The sequence below is a fragment of the Pseudopipra pipra genome, chromosome 7 (genome assembly GCF_036250125.1).
Source record: "Pseudopipra pipra isolate bDixPip1 chromosome 7, bDixPip1.hap1, whole genome shotgun sequence".
NCBI lineage: Eukaryota > Metazoa > Chordata > Aves > Passeriformes > Pipridae > Pseudopipra > Pseudopipra pipra.
This window is the reverse complement of record NC_087555.1, coordinates 29986301-30004403: the sequence shown is the minus strand read 5'-3', so window position 1 is coordinate 30004403 and position 18103 is coordinate 29986301. Positions and strand designations below refer to the sequence as shown.

At 48.0% G+C, this 18103-nt stretch overlaps 1 protein-coding gene across 1 annotated transcript in view; it reads left to right on the top strand.

Annotated features, from left to right (window-relative positions):
• The window catches only part of ITGB5 (integrin subunit beta 5), a 59611-nt gene that overhangs the window by 19529 nt on the left and 21979 nt on the right, over positions 1–18103 (top strand). The window contains exons 5-10 of the mRNA XM_064661446.1: positions 741–909; positions 6932–7093; positions 8531–8626; positions 9662–9751; positions 13222–13356; positions 16433–16862. Of these exons, the coding sequence (XP_064517516.1) occupies positions 741–909; positions 6932–7093; positions 8531–8626; positions 9662–9751; positions 13222–13356; positions 16433–16862 (1082 nt within the window). The remainder of the gene's footprint in view (positions 1–740; positions 910–6931; positions 7094–8530; positions 8627–9661; positions 9752–13221; positions 13357–16432; positions 16863–18103) is intronic.

The following is an 18103-nucleotide window of genomic DNA, read 5'->3' as shown; positions in this document are numbered from 1 at the left end:
GCCTGCTGAAGCATTTCTCTGTCTTAGGGTGCCCCTCCTACCTTTCTGCTCCAGTGACGCCCTGGAAAGCAGGGATGGTGTTTGCTCACTGGCTTGCAGGGAGAGTGGGAGGAAGCATGAGCTGGTGTTAGTTATTATTACATCTCATGCTGGGCAATTGCCAGGTGCCTGGTGATGTGTAGTGGGTGTAGAGTGGCACATGCTGGCAAGAAAACTGGCTGACAGAGTGAAAATCCATATTGCAAAACAAGGGAAAGGCACCTCTCAGCAGTGATGCTCCTGCATGGTGCTCTTTGACACCAGCCCACCAGTTCTGCAGGCATGGGGCATAGTCCCCATAGCCATCCCCATAGCCTGCTGGGAAAACATACCCTCCCTATCACTGGGTTGCATCCTTCACTGCAGATTCCCAATGTGAAAACCACTTTATAAGTGCTGAAACTGCAGAGCTGCTTGACCCAGGGTGGGCTGGTGCTTTGTGTTTCCACTCACACCGTACATGGAGACAGATTTTCAGTCCTAGTGGGATCTCTGGAAACTTCAGCTTCTCAAAGCTCCTGAGGGGAAACCAAAAAAATATGGGCTCTACTGTAGGGTTTTGTATATAGATAGCCAAAAATCAAAGTGTCCAAAACATGAAGAATTGTGAGAGTATTTCAGCCCTCTAAATGAAGAATTTTAGAAACCATACCTGCTGGTGTGGTTCCTCCCAGTTGACCACTCCTCTGTTCCTCTCACAGTTACAAGCTGTTCCCCAGCTGCGTCCCATCCTTTGGCTTCCGCCACCTCTTGTCCCTGACGGATAAAGTTGACCGTTTTAACGAAGAAGTTCAGAAACAGAAGGTTTCCCGCAACCGAGATGCTCCAGAGGGTGGCTTTGATGCAATTTTGCAGGCTGCTGTGTGCAAGGTGAGTTGCTCTGATTTCAAGGGTTTACAGCAAAGCAAAAGAGGAGGAGGAGGAGGCTGCTTCTGCTCTGTTCTTGAACCAGGGTAAAGCTTCAATATGCCATTTCTTGGAAGTAACTACTAAATTTTTCCTGCAGAAATCATGAAAAATGCTTTGAAGAGCAGAGGCTATTGTTTTCATTTGCTTTTGTAGATAAACAGGAAAAGGAAAAAAGGTTAATGCTATTTCTAGTTTAAAGGGATAAAAACAGAGCTTTCGCAAATGCAAATTTAGGGCTGAGATTTCATCACACAGTTAGACTTGTAGGTGCTGATCCCTGAGCACCTGGGACATAATCCTGTAAGATTTGCATACACTTTTGTACACCAGCACTACATGTCAGATCAGTGCATTTCTTAAGTGTGTCAAACACATCTTATAGTGGTTGACCCATGTTGAGGGTTGGAGCTGGTTCCTACTGCTCGTTCCTGACCCCTTTGCGTGTGGGGCTGGATGATCCCACCTCCGGGCACTGGTAGCCACTTTGTCAAGGAAACTGGAGCAGAGTTCATTAGCTTGGTGCCATGTTAGCCACAACCTTAGGGTTTTTGGAGATGCTTGCTTGAATATTTTTCTGGAATGAGTAGTGGGTTGCTCCATATCCCTTTGTCTGTCATGGATGGAGGTCTTTGCTGCACTCCAACATGTAGCTGAGTTTCCCTGCTCACCGGGAATGGCTCTTTTTGCTATTTCCCCTCTTGGCATACAATTTGCTTTCTGATTGCTTCAGCCTTTCAAAGTCCTTTTGATGTTTTCTTCTGCGTCTGAATTATGGGAGCCGGGAGATAGGCATCGTCTGTGGGAGTGATGGGATACAGGCATGTGGGAAAGCAGATCTTTCTCCACCTGGATTGGCTTCATTTACGCTTCATAGTCTCGGCAGGAGTGAACCTGCCCCACTGGATCTGATGCCAGCCAACAGTCATCTTGCCTCTCCTAGCCTGACACAGGTATTTTTCTTGGCACAACTACAGAGCTGCTCCCAATACTTGTCTGGGTATAAAGGGCTTCTCAGTTTTGGAGAGGTGGCTCTCATGGCTAGAATAGGGACATCGCAGGATGGTGACTTAGTTGTGCCACCCACCACGTGGTTTTTTGCAGTCCCTTCCACCATGTTACTGCAAAAACAGGACAACATTTCCCTACAGCGCAGCAATATTTCAGTGTGTATCACAAGGGCTCATTTTGGAGGTATTGATGGAAGGCAGGAGACCTGCAAGATAATTCCTGCACATTTGTGCCCATCTCAGACTGTTGGTAAGGATCAAAATCTTTGACTGTTGTTGGGTGCACAGCCTCGTCCCTTCTAAATTCAGAAGGCAAATTTAGATTCTGGCACCATCTAAATTCAGGACTGAGCATCCTCTAGGAAGGGTGAGCAAAGGTGAGCATGTGCAATGTGTGGCTCTTGGCGTGATCTGGCAGGTCATGATGGAGGAGTTTCTGCAGCCACAGCAGTTACTGCTGCAATTACTGAATCTTGGGTGTGGGAGAGAAAGACCATGGGACTGGTGTGCGAGGCAGGAGAACCAGTTGTGCCGTGACTCGTGCTGCCTTGGCAGCCTCTTGCTGTGGGTGGAGCAGCTGCCTCTGATCCCAGCCATAAGCAGCAAAGACTCTGTCCAGAGTTAAAAAAGCCAAAATTTCAAGCCAGCTGATTTGACACTAGGATGTTTGGCCCCACAGTCAAAAGGGGAACTTAGTGCCTAATTTCCTTCACAGCGGTCAAGTGATGGCCCAGGCTGGTCAGTGGCCAGGGGTTGTGGTGAGGCTCAGCACTGTTGAGGAGGGCAAAGGTGGTGGACATTTGGGGTGGCAGTGAAGTGCTGCTTGTGATGTGGATGCTCTTTGCATGCTGTTTTGCATCCACAGTGATTAATGGAGTAACATGGGGTTGAAACCCTGCAAAGTCACTAGTTTCTGTTAGCTCAGGAACTATTTTCCCCACCATGCAAGGAGAGCAGCGTAAAAGTACCTTGGTGACTTTCTGGGGTGGGTTTAGGACCCCATTGCATCTCACTGGCTTTTTCCAGGGCAGTTATGACCTTAGAAAGTCCCCTGCCTTTGGGTGATGCAGCGTGTTTGACCATGAATTATTTTGTGCTCAGCAGAAGAGTTTGTGGCATCAAGGGGGATGTCCCGGGGAGAGCTAACCATGGCATAGCAGAGCCTCACTGTCTCCAAGCATGGTGTCTGAGTGTGGTCTTCTCCTCCCCTTCTGAGGTGTCAGAAACAATACCTACTCTTGTTGACTAGGTGTTTTTGTACGGTAATTTATATCAAACATTTCTTCTGCCTGAGCTGTCTAAGAGCTCTGTCGCACTCGAGTAATTTTTTGGCCTGGTTTTCAACCCAAAGAGTGGGGAAAGTTTATACAGCTAATACAGACTAACGAACAGGCCCAGGATTTGGCTCTTTTCTGACAGATGAAGATATGGTAAATGTTATTTTGGAGGCAGTGAAAGAGCCATAGACAATAAGCCTTTATTCTGATGCTAAAATAGTAAGCCAGGAATATTAATCAACCTTCCATAATTACATTTTCCATTTGCAGTATTTTGGTTTTCTGCCATTTTCCAAGTGCAAGGTTCACATGGCTTGGTAGTATGTGTAAGTTTCAGATCTTATATGCTAAGATGCAATAAGGAGATAATGTTTGATTGAAAAATAAAGTGTCTTCTGAAACAGTTTTGATTAGTAGCTGGTCGACACTGGTATATGGCGATAGCGAAGACATGTGGGAGACACTGAGGTGTCTTTCAGAGCAACACCAAACAAAGGAGGTTTTGGCTTTTAACCCCTAAGGCATACTTGTTTTGCACCTGTATCTGTTTCTTGCTTCCAAAAAGGTCTGCACCTGAGAAACTGGTGAGGTTTTAGACATATTGATGAATCCAGAGGGCTTTTCTGGCAGTTGATATCTTGGCAATTGAACAGATTTTATTCAGTGCCCAAAGTATAAATTTAGATGGTTTTTCATGCATGGAAATACTGTTCATGGGTTTTGCAGCCTTTTCAATAGTATCTGGAGGGCTGTGCTGGGCTGAGGCAGCTGTGGCAGTTTTGCCTGTCACTGTTGGCTGTATGGAGTGAGAAGCTGTTTGGGGTATGGGAGACAACTGCAGCTGGTTGTAGGAGTAGGGGCAGGACCCGTAGCATGCCCAGCCCTGTGGAAACACGTCTTCCCACCTTACTCTGCTTTGGGTCCAGTCCCACCCCTGCTTTCAAAATCCTTTATATCCCATGAGGATCAAAAACCAGATGAGGGGGCAGGCATCAGTGCAGGTTTTTTTTGTTCAACAATCCCAGTCCAATAAAAATAAATGAAAGACTCCTTGGTTATTTGTTTTAAGTGGAGCAGAGTGCTACTCTGGGTTTCTCAGTGGAAATTGCATGCTAAAGAGCTGTTTTTTCCAGTGCCTGGAAGCCGCTGGCAGAGGCATTTCGAGATGCAGTGGCTCCTTAGCATGCCAGCCTCCCTGGGGGCGTTTTTCATAGACCTACAGCTCTTTCGGTGTGGCATCAGCACCAGCTTGGGCACCCCATCCAAAACACAGTGGTCTGATGCTCCGAGGCATCAAATGCTTTCAGTGCCTGGATGCTGGGTGCTCGTTGGTTTTTGGAAGTGAATTCCTGAACTGAGCAGTCACAGCAGTTTTGATGTTGTTGATGTGGGAAATTCTGTCAGAGGCATGGAAAGTTTGTCTGCAAAGGGGTGCTTAACCCATGATTTAAAGGTGGGCTTAGCAGGCAGGTGACCAGCAGCATCACCCCTGAAGTGGCTTTTTTAGCTGCTGCTTAAATGCAGCTCCTTTTCTTTGTGTGTAGCACATTTCTAAGGAAATGAAACTCAGATTAATCCTTCTAATCTCTTTGGAAGTTTCTTGGCCTCAATCATTTAAAAAGAAATCAGCTTTGGATACTCAAAGAAAAGTGAACTGGATGGGCTTCTGTCTGGTGGCTGAGTAGACTGAAATCTGCCTCTTGCACTGTTAGAACTTTAATCACTTTTGGGCTGAGTTGTTAAAAAGTTGCATTTTGGCATGATGTTTTAGTCTTTTGTCCAGTTGGGTAACTTCAGTGGAATAAATCCTGCTTCCCAGAGCAAATAAGTCCTCCTTGCATACTGAGCTGGACTGTAATGTGCTGGTGCACGGCAAAGGAAGTGTGTTGCCAAGGATTTCTTCCTATGGCCTTATTTGCATCGCGTGGGTCTTTAAAATACCATGAAGAAAAAATACCTTTTGAAATAGGGAGGAAAAAGGAGTCTACTTTGGCATAGTGTCCCTGAAGGAAGAGTTATATTTATCAGAAAGATCAGCAGCCTTTGGGCTATGACTCACATTTAGAGGCGAAAATTGTGCTAGCAGACATGCTTCTGCACCCTTCTGCCTGCTCTACCCTCCTGCCCTGCCCACGCCTGCTTTCCATAAGGAAGTGCCTTTACTGTGGGGCTGTGGCAGCTCGTGTGCTGGTAAACAGGGCAGAGCCCAGGTTTTGCTAAATAAGCTGAGCAGTAAGCTCTGGAGGAGCTGGGCATCTTCATCTGCACCATGTTCCCATCAGTAGGCTTTTACTAGCTTTTTCCTCATCCCTTCCCAAAGCATTTGTGTGGTGTTGCTCTGAGCCAGGATCTGGAGGGACGGAGATGCTGGAAGTGCGTGGAGAGGGAAGGTGTGGAGCTGTGTCTTTGCTGGCAGATGGGCAGGGTGGCCAGGATAAGGGGAACCTCCGGGTGATGGGCCTTTCTGGCTCCAATCTGTGCCATGGCAGGATCTCGCTGCCCTGGTTGGCAGCAAGACCCCAGCCCACCCTGCTTGGCAATGAGCTGACAATGAGCAGGAGCATCCAGTGAGTGCAAAAGAGTTTGCTGCAGTGCTGTGGTTTCCAAAAATTTTCTTTGGGCACCTCTGTTTCCTTCCACTTCCATTGCAACTAAGTACTTCAGTGTGCTGTTGTAGGCACAGATCTGCTTCTTGAGCTGATGCAAAATTGGAAACCTGGGGAAGCTCAATGGGAAGGAAATGTTTAGAATCTAAATCTTATCTTTTTACTTGGAAAAAATCCCTGCATCTCTCTCCATGTGAAGATAGTGATGTCTGGTCCTTGCACAGAGTGACTAAGGAGGGTTTGGAGGACAATTCATGTGCTGTGCTTGACACTTCAGTGCTTTCATAGGGACCACTAGAGCATGTCTTGGCATTACCATGTTTTTTAATAGGCAGAAGTTGCTCACGGCCAAGCTGTGCAGGGCAGCTGTATGTGGGTCAGTGCCAGCACCAATGCTAAAGGTCCCTGCCCCGCTCTTCTCTGGCTGTGTGCATCCCTGCTCTTCTGGGCTGTGGTGCAGGGGGGATGGAGCCGTTTGGAGCATGTGTAGAGGTGCACAATGAAATGGCAGAGGCTTGGAGGCACCACAGCTTCCAGGAGATGTGTGCAGAAGGGGAGCAGGGCACAGTGCCTGTGCATGAATGCAGGTGCACCAAAGCCAGATCCCTTTGTCAGGGACCTCACTTTGTCCGTCACAGCTCAGAAACAGCCTTTATGAGCGGGCGGTAATGAAAATGCTGAGCAGGGATATTGCTCTTGCTCTTGCTGTTGCCTTGGCTGCTCCACAGAGCTGAGGAAACAAGGTCAGATTAAATGTGTGTGGAGGAAGTTGGCAGCTTTCCTTTGGCCGTAAAAGCAGCTGAAATTCTTATTCTTGGATCTGGGTAGAGAAGGTCTGGTGGACAGTCCACATACCTCCTCATGCCTTTTAAAGTAAGTGTGTTGGAAGGAGATGCTGGGAAATGCTGGATGGGCTCCTGACACTTTGTTTTCTTACCAGGGATGGGTGGACAGGAGCATGGTACTCTCCTAATTAGTGCTAATGAGTCTGCTGCTGGCCAGGCACGTGGCTGGGACCATGTGCAGGGTGAGGGGTGAAGCGTGGGCTTGGCAGGGGCAGACCAGCTGTCTCACAGGGTTTGTTTTCTTCCAGGAGAAGATTGGCTGGCGTAAGGAGGCATCTCACCTGCTGGTCTTCACAACGGATGATGTGCCACACATAGCCCTGGATGGGAAGTTGGGGGGGCTGGTGCAGCCCCATGATGGCCAGTGCCACCTGAATGAAGCCAACGAGTACAGTGCGTCCAGCCAGCTGGTGAGTGGGACACAGGGGCCCAGCCCTTAGAGACCTCGAACCTCTCCGGAGACCATCCAACCCCCCCACTCCAGCATCTTTTGGCAAATACAGCACATGACCAGCATGGTTTGACCTGGTCCTGCAATTTGCAAATAAAGTTTGCTGTTCCCTTTAGGCATCCCCCCACAGTGAATGCTTCTGTGATGATCAAAAACAAGTTAGGAGTGTAGCGAGTTCTTTCAGGGCCCATTGCAAGAGAGTGAAAACTAACTTGGCGTCCTGAAGAGCATTGTATTTTGTCTGCAAAGTGTAGAGGAAGCATAGAATATGTTGTCCCTTTTCTAAACTCTCCAGTGGACTGCCAGCTTTTTCCTGAGGGGGCTGTATCTACTGTGATGTGGCTACAATAGCGAGTACAACAGAATGCTTCTCTTATTCACAGCCTTTGAGCACAAAACTAACATAGGTCTTAGTAATAAATAGGCAAATCAGCCCTTTTAAAAATTTAACTCAGTGTAGGAAACCTCTGGAATGAATGAGCACTTGCCTGCCACCTCGTTAGCAAATCCTTCTACAGAATAGTGCACTAATTATGATTCCTGAATGGATGTCACCCCATAAGGGGAGGTGAATCTGGGTGGCTTGTGTTATGGCCACAAGCTGGGCTCTGTGGTGGAACCCCTTTCCATCCATCCATGCAATCCTGGTAAGTGTATGTATGCATAAGGGAGCACAGTCCTGTACTGATGTGAAGTTAATGCTGTGGAGCCGGCATGGGGATGATTCCTTGGTTTCCATGTTTGAATCTCCGAGGCTCTCAATCAGCCCGTTAGTCTGCAAGTAAATCAGCTGGATTTTTTTCCAAGGACAGCACTTCAGAAGCAGGTGGGAGTTCTAAACTCAAGCTGGTCTCTTGAAATTGAGCCCTGGTTTGTTATTTTGTTGCTTGTGGATATCTAGAGCAGTATCTCCCTGCCGTCCTCTCTGTCTGGGATATCTGCAGAATTAAAGAGTTTATTGTAATCTCTTTATGGTCCCAGTATGCAGAAAAATCAGGCAATGGATGTTTCCACTTCGAGAGAAAAAAATCCACTTGCTGCAGTTCTAAATCTCCCTGCCTCTCATCCCTGGAGGTAGCAGCGAGTTAGTACACACATGTGTCTGCTGATGCCAAAGTGGAAAGAAAGAAGGAACAAAAGAAAGAAATTCAGTGTTTCGTGTTTTGCTGTAGCTAATGGTGTTTTCAGTCATGTATTCTAGTGAAGGGTGCAGCAGAAATATTTAAGGGATTTCTACTGTTTCAGTTGGGATTATGCTGGTACATCAGGGACTTCATCCCACAGCGAAACATGGCATGTGTCTGGAACAAATTTTGCTGTTGGGAGGAGAAGAACAATGAGAATAATCTTTATTTCTGTGCTACCCATCAGTTTTTCTGCCCTTTTCTGCCCCTAGGATTATCCTTCCCTGGCGCTTCTTGGGGAGAAACTCGCTGAAAACAACATCCACCTGATTTTTGCTGTTACAAAAAGTCATTATGTCCTTTACAAGGTAAGCACTGCTAAACTGCCCGGACGGGGGGGAGATTGTATTGCCTCTTGATGAGTGGAATGAAATGCCCTGGGGAGTGGAGGCAACTGCAAACAGGCGAGTGTGCAGTGGCAAACACATGTGTGTGCAGTGATAGGTGTGCATGCCCATGGCCACATGCTGCCTGGTGCAGGCAGGCAAGGCTCAGCCGCTGTCCCGCCCTGCTAAGTCCTTTCAGCAAAAAGCACTAAAGCTTCTTAGAGCAAACAGATATATATGTGTTAGTGAGCATGTGAAGGCCTAAAATAGACTCCATCTTAATCTTGATGTCCGGATGGCTGCCAGCACGCAGCATGCCAGAGAGCAGAAACCTGCTCAGCCCATTCTGCAGTGACTTAATCCCATTACCTAATCATGCACAGTCTTTCTGCCCAGCTGTGTTTTTCCATCACGGAGTCCAGGGCCCTGACATGCCACACACAATTAGAACTCTCTTGCCATTCCTGCTCTAGCCTCCCAAAAGAAAAGGTGGCCCTAGGCACAAGGACTGGCCTGTGTCTGGAGCTGCCCTGCAGGGTTTTGCTGCTCTGCAGGTGCAGGGATGGTGTTTCAGGCGGGGTCACTTTTGGAAACCTCTGGTGAGGCTCTCGAGACTCAAGCAGAAACAACAAGCAGCCGTGTTGCTATGGTCGGGATGCTGCTGCTCGCCCATGGAGAGCAGGAGGGCTGAGCTCATTCTCCACCCCCTCTCCCGGGGATGCTCAGAGTTGTGAGGGAAGTTGGGGCAGCTGCACCTCCCTCCCGCCTGGGCCAGCCCGAGTGCATAGCGGCTCTGGCAGCAGACCCAGGTCTGTTTGTCCCTGTCCTGTGGCCGTGAGCTTTGTTTAATATTTGACATGCCTCGTTAAAGATGCTTTACTTTTGAAAGCTCCACGTTAATGGGAGCCAAACCATTCCATGCACACCGCTGGGTGATGGGGCAGCGTGTGTGGCCAGTGTCCCTGGCATGGGGTTGGTCCCTCCTCACCCTCTGCTTTCCTTTTTTTTTTTCATAAGAACTTTACTGCCCTGATTCCTGGGACAACAGTGGAGATTTTGCACAAAGATTCCAAGAATATCATTGAGCTGATCGTCAAAGCCTACAACGTAAGTGCATTTTAATACCACAACTGCTGAAGTGAAAAGTGCCAGGAGCTCGGCCAGCTCGGCTCCCCCCTCCCTGGCAGGCTCCACCCAGCTTGGCCGCCTCCCTCCCTGGTCCTCTGCACGCTGCTGGGGCTGGGATGTCCGCCCTGGGGAGGGAAGCAAGGTGTGTGAGGAGGAGGAGGAGCATGGGGATGCCCAGGAGAGCCTGCAGCACAGCAGAAATTTCACCCCACATCTCATGTGCAGGATTACCCTCAAAATACAGCCTCCATCTAAAACAGCTCTCTTTCAGAGCACCCCACCAGTAGGTAAAATAGATTATATTTTTGTTATCTGATGTTCAGAGGCCTCCCAAAGATGAGACCAACTCCAGCTAAGGTCACATCCTTGTGTTGCTCTGTATGCATCACAAGTTGGTCTTCTCCCTGAATCCTTATGAGTCAGCTCTTCATGATCCTGGAAGGATATTGCTGTTTAGGTGCTGGGCATGGAGATCTGACCCCACAACGGGTCAGCCCTCAGAGTTATTCATGAGTGGGACCCATGGACACAGCTTTCTTCTTCTTAGTACTGTGCTCATTAGTGCAACGGAGCGAGGAAGAACATCTTTGGAGGAGTTCACACATCCAGAGGCCATGTAGGGATTGTGTTATGCTGCAAAAGTCATCTTTCCTTCGCCCCAGCTCTCTGCAGTTAAAACAGCATTTGGTTATGCCCTTAGGAAGAGTGCTTCCCAAAGCTTCACCCTCTGAGGAAAGGCAATGAACAGCTAATGCTGCTAATGAGGCCCTGGAGATACTGCAAAACAAAAGCCCAGTTGTCCCAGTTTGTCCCCTTGAGTCTTGCGAATAAGAAGCTTGTCTGGGGAGAAAGAAATGAACATTCACTCCACGTTGACTTTGCTTGTGATCTCAGCACCGTCACATGAAAACGTCCCTTTGCCTCAGTTTCATGGATGAAATATGCATCCGTGCCTCCATTTCAGCACCCCTCAAGCCTTTGCAGATAGATATAAGCCAACAAAAACTGTTGGGAATCTGACACCCCCACATCTGCTCCCTCCGTCTCTTTGCTTGTGAGCTTTGCGGTGCAGCCGGCTGGAAACCACTAGGGTGCTTAGACCAAGGTGTGCCCCATGGAATGATCTCTGTGGGATGAGTGGCTGCTGAGACATGGGCTAGTTTCTTGCCTGTTCAGCTGGGTGGTGGGTGTGGGCCGGGATCCCTGGGTGTGCTGCCAGGAGCTGGCAGCTCCTGCCTGCACCGCAGGCAGCCTGGGGCTGCCGGAAACCTGGCACCTGCCCAGCCATCTCCTCTTGGTAGCCTTGTTTTTGTCCTGAAATGATGGAGGAAATTATCACTGAGGGAGAAGGTTAAAATTCTGTTTTCTAAGTGGGAGTAAACCTTTTTTTATTTCTTATGGAAAGGAAACTCTGAGCCTGGAGAAATCCTTCATCTGTGACAGGGACCATCTTCTCTTGCAGGGTGCCAGTGGCTGGTGCTCTGGGCCTGAGCTCAGCCTCTTCCCTTCAGTGTTCTGGACATCTCTGGTCCTCTCTCCCCTGCTTCCCTCCACTGATGCACATATTGGACTTGCATGGGTCTTACATTACCCTCAAGGTCCTTTTCCCCCCATCCCTTCATGTTCCAGCTCTCTTTTCTTCTGCCTAGCATGCTGTCTTCTCTCCCTCATCCTGCAAGGTGTGAAGCAGAAGAGAACAGGGACTACTTTCTTCCTGCCCTCACTAAGAGGGCAGGAAAGAAAAAGAAAAAACTAAAAAAAAACCTAAGAACAAATCCTTCCCCCAAATCTCAACATACCTGAGAGATGGAATGGCTCATGTGGGGCTGTGCCCAGACACAGGACTGAGTTTGGACCAAAGAGAGAAAATGGGACACTGGTTTAAAAAGCACTTTCCTAAACTAAATTCGGGCAAGTCTTGGATGTGTTTCATGTTGCAACTGTCGGTTGCCCTCCGTGGTGGTTGTGGTGCTGTCAGAAGACATCGTTGTGTAACAGTGCAAAGGGGCTAATAATAATGGCATCACAATTAGGTTAACAGAATGACCATAGAGGGTAATAAGAAAACTTGGCATTTGTGTATGAACATAGGAAGAGCCCATGCAAGGTCATACTGAGGTCTGACATGGTGTCCTGTTTTCTGCCATGCCCCAGACAAGATGCTCTGGGAAAGAAGACAGGAGAGCATATCAGTGTGGCAGCTGATTTCTACAGGATAATTTGGGGCAGAGCAGTATCCTGAGATTTATTGGCACATGCAACATTGAGCCCAGAGGTGATGGATGGTCCCAATTGCCACCCCATGAACAGCTTCTCTGTTATAGCAGAGAGATGGGAAATTTTTCCTTTCTTTCCTGAAGGACTATTTAGATTCACTCAGCCAAAACTCATTTATTTCCTGTCCATTTCCAAAAGTGTTGGCTCTTTGCTGGCCTGTGAACCCTGGTTTGTCATCACATGTACTGGCAAGAGGTCTGAATTAGCACTTTTCCTTAATCTGACCTCATTGGTGAGGGTTGTAGACAAGGGGGAGACAGATAGAGCTGGAAGCTGGCTTTGGAAAATAAGAATATTTGTACAAAAAGCTCCATTTTGAAAAACTTTGTCATTTTTGGACACCACTTGTATAAAAATCAGTTCCAGCCATTGGAAGAATTAAACAAAACAACGTCATTCCAAATTAATACTTATAAACTTCATTTTGTTGTGACTTAAAAAGTCTGTGCGTGCAGTAGGGCGGAGAGATGAGAAGCAGAAGAAAGGGAGTAGGAGCATACCAAAACCTCACTGATGGAAAATGCTTTTCACTTCAAAAAGTTTTGCAAAGAAAGAGATTGTTCATTTATTTTTTCCCATGGCATTGTTTCCGGCTGATACTTATGAAGGGATGCTTTTTGTTTGGCACATTCTCCTAGGAGGGAAAATATATTTTTCTGACCAACTGGGTGAAAAGAAGAAAGCAGGACAGAGTTAATGCAGTTTTACACCTTCTCTGTGCTGTACAACAGACATTGTAGGACAACTGCTGGTGGAGAATCAGGCTTTGCACTTCACTAAGGGGCTGGTTTATGGGGAGGAGGAGGTGCAGATGTGCACACAGAGTTCTGACCTTCACCTCAGAGATGCTCCATCTGGGGTTGAGAATGTTTTCTTCTTTTTTTCTCTTGTGCATCCATATATTTTCAGTACTGGCTGCTATGGTTATCACACTTATCCTAGTGTGTAGGCAGCCCCCCAAGCCCCCCATGAGTCTAGTTGTGTTCATCAGAAGCCTTTTGGGCTGGTTAAGTCAAACTCAAATGTCAATGTGTTTGCAGGGGTGATTTTTTTTCATATAGGTGCAGAGATGTCGTAGCCACCATCTGGAAACATCAGGAGAAGAGACTAAAGCAGAAGAAACCCACCTGTCTTTGGGAGCCTGATGGTTTGCTTTCCTGTTGTGTTTCTAGAGTATTCGGTCCAAGGTGGAGCTCACGGTCTGGGACAGCCCTGAGGACGTTGGCTTGACCTTCACTGCCACCTGCCAGGATGGGTTGTCCTATCCTGGGCTCAGGAAGTGTGGGGATCTCAAAATTGGAGATACGGTGAGTCTACCTTTCAGTCTGTTCCCTGGAGAGGTTGTTTCACCTACTTCACTCTCTCGATGAGTGGTGCTGGGCAATAAAATATAGTTTTGCTCATTTTCCTCTGCTCTTCTCATGCTGTGCCACGATGATATAAAAAACCCAGAGAGTGTGTTTCTTTTAGAAATAGTTCTGGGTGGTGTAGATCAGCCTAAGGTCAACTGTGAGGAAAGAGGGAATACAGGTGTCTTGTCTACAGCACTGAGGTGTAAAGGTCTTAAACAGGCAGGAGAACACAGTAGTCAAGAACAGGTTTTTTTCCTGTAATCCCAGATACTCACATCACACTCTCAGCTGTGAAATTTTTATTTCCATGGTCTGCTGATCTTTTCCCAGTCCATTAAATATTTCAAGTTTCATTGTTATTGTTTGAGAATCCTGCCTTGTATCAGAAATAGCACTGCCAGCAGGATGAGGGCAGTGATCCACCCTCTGTGCTTGGCACTGGTGAGTTACCTCAAATCCTGTGTTCGGTTTTGGGCCCCTCACTTCAAGAAAGACTCTGAGGAGCTGGAGTGTGTCCAGAGAAGGGCAGCAAAGCTGGTGAAGGGGCTGGAACACAGGTCTGATAAGGAAGGGCTGAGGGAGCTGGGTGTGTTTAGTCTGGAAAAAAAGGAGGCTTGGGGACCCTTACTGCTTTCTACGAGAAAGAAGGGTCTAGTGAGGTGAGTGGCAGTTTCTTCTCCCAGGTAAAAGTGACAGAACAAGAGGAAATGGCCTCAAATTACACCAGGGGAAATTTAGATTGGATATTGGGAAAAATTTCTTCATCAAAGGGATTGTCAAGCATTGGAACAGGCTGCCCAGGGAAGGAGTGGAGGCACCATCCCTGGAGGTGTTTAAAAGATGTGTAGATGTGGCGCTTAGGGACATGGTTAGTGGTGGGCTCAGCAGTGCTTGATTAGTGATTGGACTCAGTGATCTTAAGGGTCTTTTCCAACCTAAATGATTCTGTGCTTCTGTGGTTCTAATCTAAACCTGTCTTTCCTGTGTCAGTGAGTGAAGGGATCATGGCTAACTTTGGAGGTACTGCAAGAAAAGGCAGAGGGTGTTCAGAAAGGCAGCAACCCTCCTCTCGTGTGTTCAGTTCCTAGGGTGTTGGATGGCAGCACAGACTAAAATTATCATTTCCTCCTTAATGTTAACAGTATACATGGCATAATCCATCCTGTGCTTTTTAAAAAGCAAAAAAACTAAGCTTTGCATGTTTAAATTGAGTATTGAAGCAGATAAACAGGTTGCTGGGCTGCAGGGCTAGGGCAGGAGGGCTCAGACCAGTGGGGAACCTCCTCCCTTTCTCCAGACTTTTGCTGTCTGAGGCCATGGGTGTGGGTTTGTTGGCAGCCTGATTGCCTTATTTGAGAAGAGTGACTCTGCAAACATACCAGAGCTCTCAGTGCTGAGGCATATAAAAATAGTTTGAAAGAGTCAACAGTAGCAGAAGTTCTACCCCACCAAATAAGGATCATGTGAAGTGTTAAAAAGGGAGGTAGCCCTGCTTTTTTAGGTGACTTTACTGTATCTTGGATGGGTGGGTAAAAGTGATCCCTGTAGCGCTTTGTTCCCATGGCAAAGCCTGAGCCCCCAAGGAAGCAAAGGTAATCCCGAGCTCCTGGCTTTGGCAGGAGCAGGGGCATTGCTCCAGCCACTGCAATTTGTGCTATAGAGAGGTCTGGCAGTGAGCACAGGAGGGAGCTGGCACTGGTACCACTCTTGTTTTAGGTGCACCCTGAGTATAAAGGTGCTTGCACAGGGAGATGTGCCACAGGATTGTGGGGGTCGTGTCCCTCCTTCCCATATTGTTCAGCTGCTGTCTGCCCCAGTGCTTCCACATGGATCAAGATTTGACTCCTGCTAAGAAAGTTTCCCCAAAGAGGATAATGCTGGCACTGGACCCTAATCTGCTGGGGTTTAGTCTTGGGGCTGTGGGTGTCAGTGGGTGAAAGGGAGCAGGATTACCCTGATCCCTTTAGCTTGCTTTCTGATCTCCTTCTCCTCTGTAATTTGAGCTCCTATCTTAATTGCTTCAGGCCTTGGGAAGGAGGGGGATGTCAAGGAAGGTTTCCGGGGGGTGCAGCTCTCCCACTGGAGATGGCTGCTCTGCCATCCTTTGTACATCACCCCTTGATATGTGGGACAGTGCAGACAGTGAGAACTTCAGGTGACCCCCAAATATCTCCAGAGAGAAATAATTCCCTCCTGAATTATGAGACCCAAGGAAAGGGTCTCATTTCCTTGGAATAAGGTTAATCCTCTTTGCTACGAGGCAGCTCTGGGCAGTGCTGGCTGGCCCCATCAAACAACGGGATTAAATCAGGGACCAAACGAGCAGCCATTGTATGGCCTTGGTTTTCTCCAGGAGAAAATCCCTGACACTGTATTGTAGCCACATAAAACGAGTAGGGGGTTGATGTATAACCATATAATGATGTGTAACTCTTCTGAAGTCAGTCTTGATAGAAGCATCTGTTAAAAATGGCCTGTTGAAAAAAAATGGCATGCTGAAAGCTTGGGATTTTGTGGCTGGTGCACATCTCCATGTGCAAATCAGGAGTCCCATAAAACCTTCTGAATCCATGATCTTGTAGGCCCTTGTGCTGTGCTGGTTAGATATTTGATAGTGTTTGTTCTGACAGAGTTTATTATTTTTAACAGCGTGGAAACTGGGCTATTTGCTAGAGTTTTGCCGTTTCTTTTTGGAAATAGGTGGGTTCCTTCCCATCTCACAGAAAGCAAGGGTTCCTGCTGGGGAAAATTGCTGTAAATGGCTGACAGTAAAGAGTTTTAAAACGCTGAGGTTGTCCAACCCCTCATGGCAGATGCTGGTGCATTGAGCTGCAGGTGCTCTTGCTGGATGTGCAATTGTTAGGGGGCTTTTTGCACACCTGGGAATGAAGCTCAATGCGCTGAGTTGGCCCCGCTCCATGGAATTGCTCCATGGATTTTCCTCAGGACATCTGCTGTTTCCTTCGTGGGACACCCTTGACAGCTGCTTTGGGGCCGTGCCCCTTAACCTACATCTCAACCTGCCCTCCAGGTTTCCTTCGAGGTGGCCGTGGAGGCGCGGAGCTGCCCTGCCGAGGACACCTCGCACACCTTCACCATCAAGCCCGCTGGCTTTCGGGACACGCTGGAGGTGGCCGTGACCTACAACTGCCGCTGTGGCTGCACCGGCCGCGCCGCGCCCGCCAGCGGCAAGTGCAGCGGCAACGGGACCTACGCCTGTGGGCTGTGCGAGTGCGACCCCGGCTACCTGGGGGCCAGGTGCGAGTGCGAGGAGGGGGCCAGCGGGGACATGCACCACGCCATGTGCCGGGAGGCGGAGGGCAAACCCCTGTGCAGCGGGAGAGGGGAGTGCAGCTGCAACCAGTGCCTGTGCTACGAGAGCGAGTTCGGAAACATCTACGGGCCCTTCTGCGAGTGCGACGACTTCTCCTGCGCCAGGTACAAGGGAGTCCTCTGCTCAGGTAGGAGCCTTTCCTCCCTCGTGCCCTCCACATCGTGGCAGTGGGGAAACCACCCTGAAGTGGGGAAGGCTGCTGGGCCGGGCTGTGCAGTGTGTGAGGGGCTGCGCCTGCCCCACCTGCCCAAATCTGCCCTGTTTCTGGAGAAATCTGTGCTCTCCTAGTTTTCCTTATGGGAAAAAGGAGGGAGAGGTTTAAGTACATCCAAAGTAAAGAACAAAAATTGCATTATCCCCATCAGAATTGGGTTTGCAGGTGTTGGAGTGAAAGGCTCCCTGCAGGCTTGTCTGCTGCCTGGGTCCCACGGAGATGAGCAGAGTCTTGGCTTTGGTGTTATTTTGATGTAACTATGCAAATCTCTTGCACACTAACATATATCCTTAGGAAAGAGTAAACTAGCACAGGCTTCAGAATCCTCTGAAGCTTTTTGGTGTTTTCATAGGCTGGATTTTTTCTATGTGAGCCATCCTTCCCTGCCTAGGCAGAAACAATCTTTTTTAAAGATGAAGCATTTGGAGTAATCCCCTGGTGCATCGCAAGTGAAAAGAAAGGTTGTGTTTCAGGCTGTTACTTATTAAAGAAAAGCTGTGTTAAAGATTCCTAAAGGTATTTTATGTATAGATTTTTCTTCCCACTAGGAAAACAAGTCATTCATTGGGAAAGATGTAGACAGTCAGCTTTGCTTAAACAAAGGCAGAGGAGTTATTTAGCTGTGTTTGCTAAAATGGTTTTAAAACCTCATCAGTCCAAGGTCACATAATTTACCTTGAATGTAATTGCCTGGATTAGCCCCCAGACATAATTCCCCCAGTTCGATCTGGGCAAAGGGTTTTTTAAACTTTGCCTGCTTTCAAGCAAGTAAAATATTTCCTTAGCTGAAAATCCTGGACAGGATTTCTGAAACAAGTGTAAGCTTGGAAAAAAATAGCTATTTTTCATGTTTTCTCCAGGGAATTGGCAGGGTTTTTCCCTGCTGTTTATCTTACCCTGCACGTTTCAGAGCTGGGCAGTAAGTGATGGGGCACTCTTTGGTTGCAAGTTTCTGGCTGCTTGAGACAATCGTGTTGTTATAGAGGTAGAGAATGTTTGTGCTGATTTTCCTGTAACCTGTTTTGTCACTGCTGAAGATAAGGCGAGTGATACTCTGGGTTGTGGAATTGCTCTGGAGCTCCCTGCTGTAGAGCAGTGAGAAAGGCCAGTACCACCTCCCACAGTGACTGCCCAGACTGGGAGAGCTGGGACTC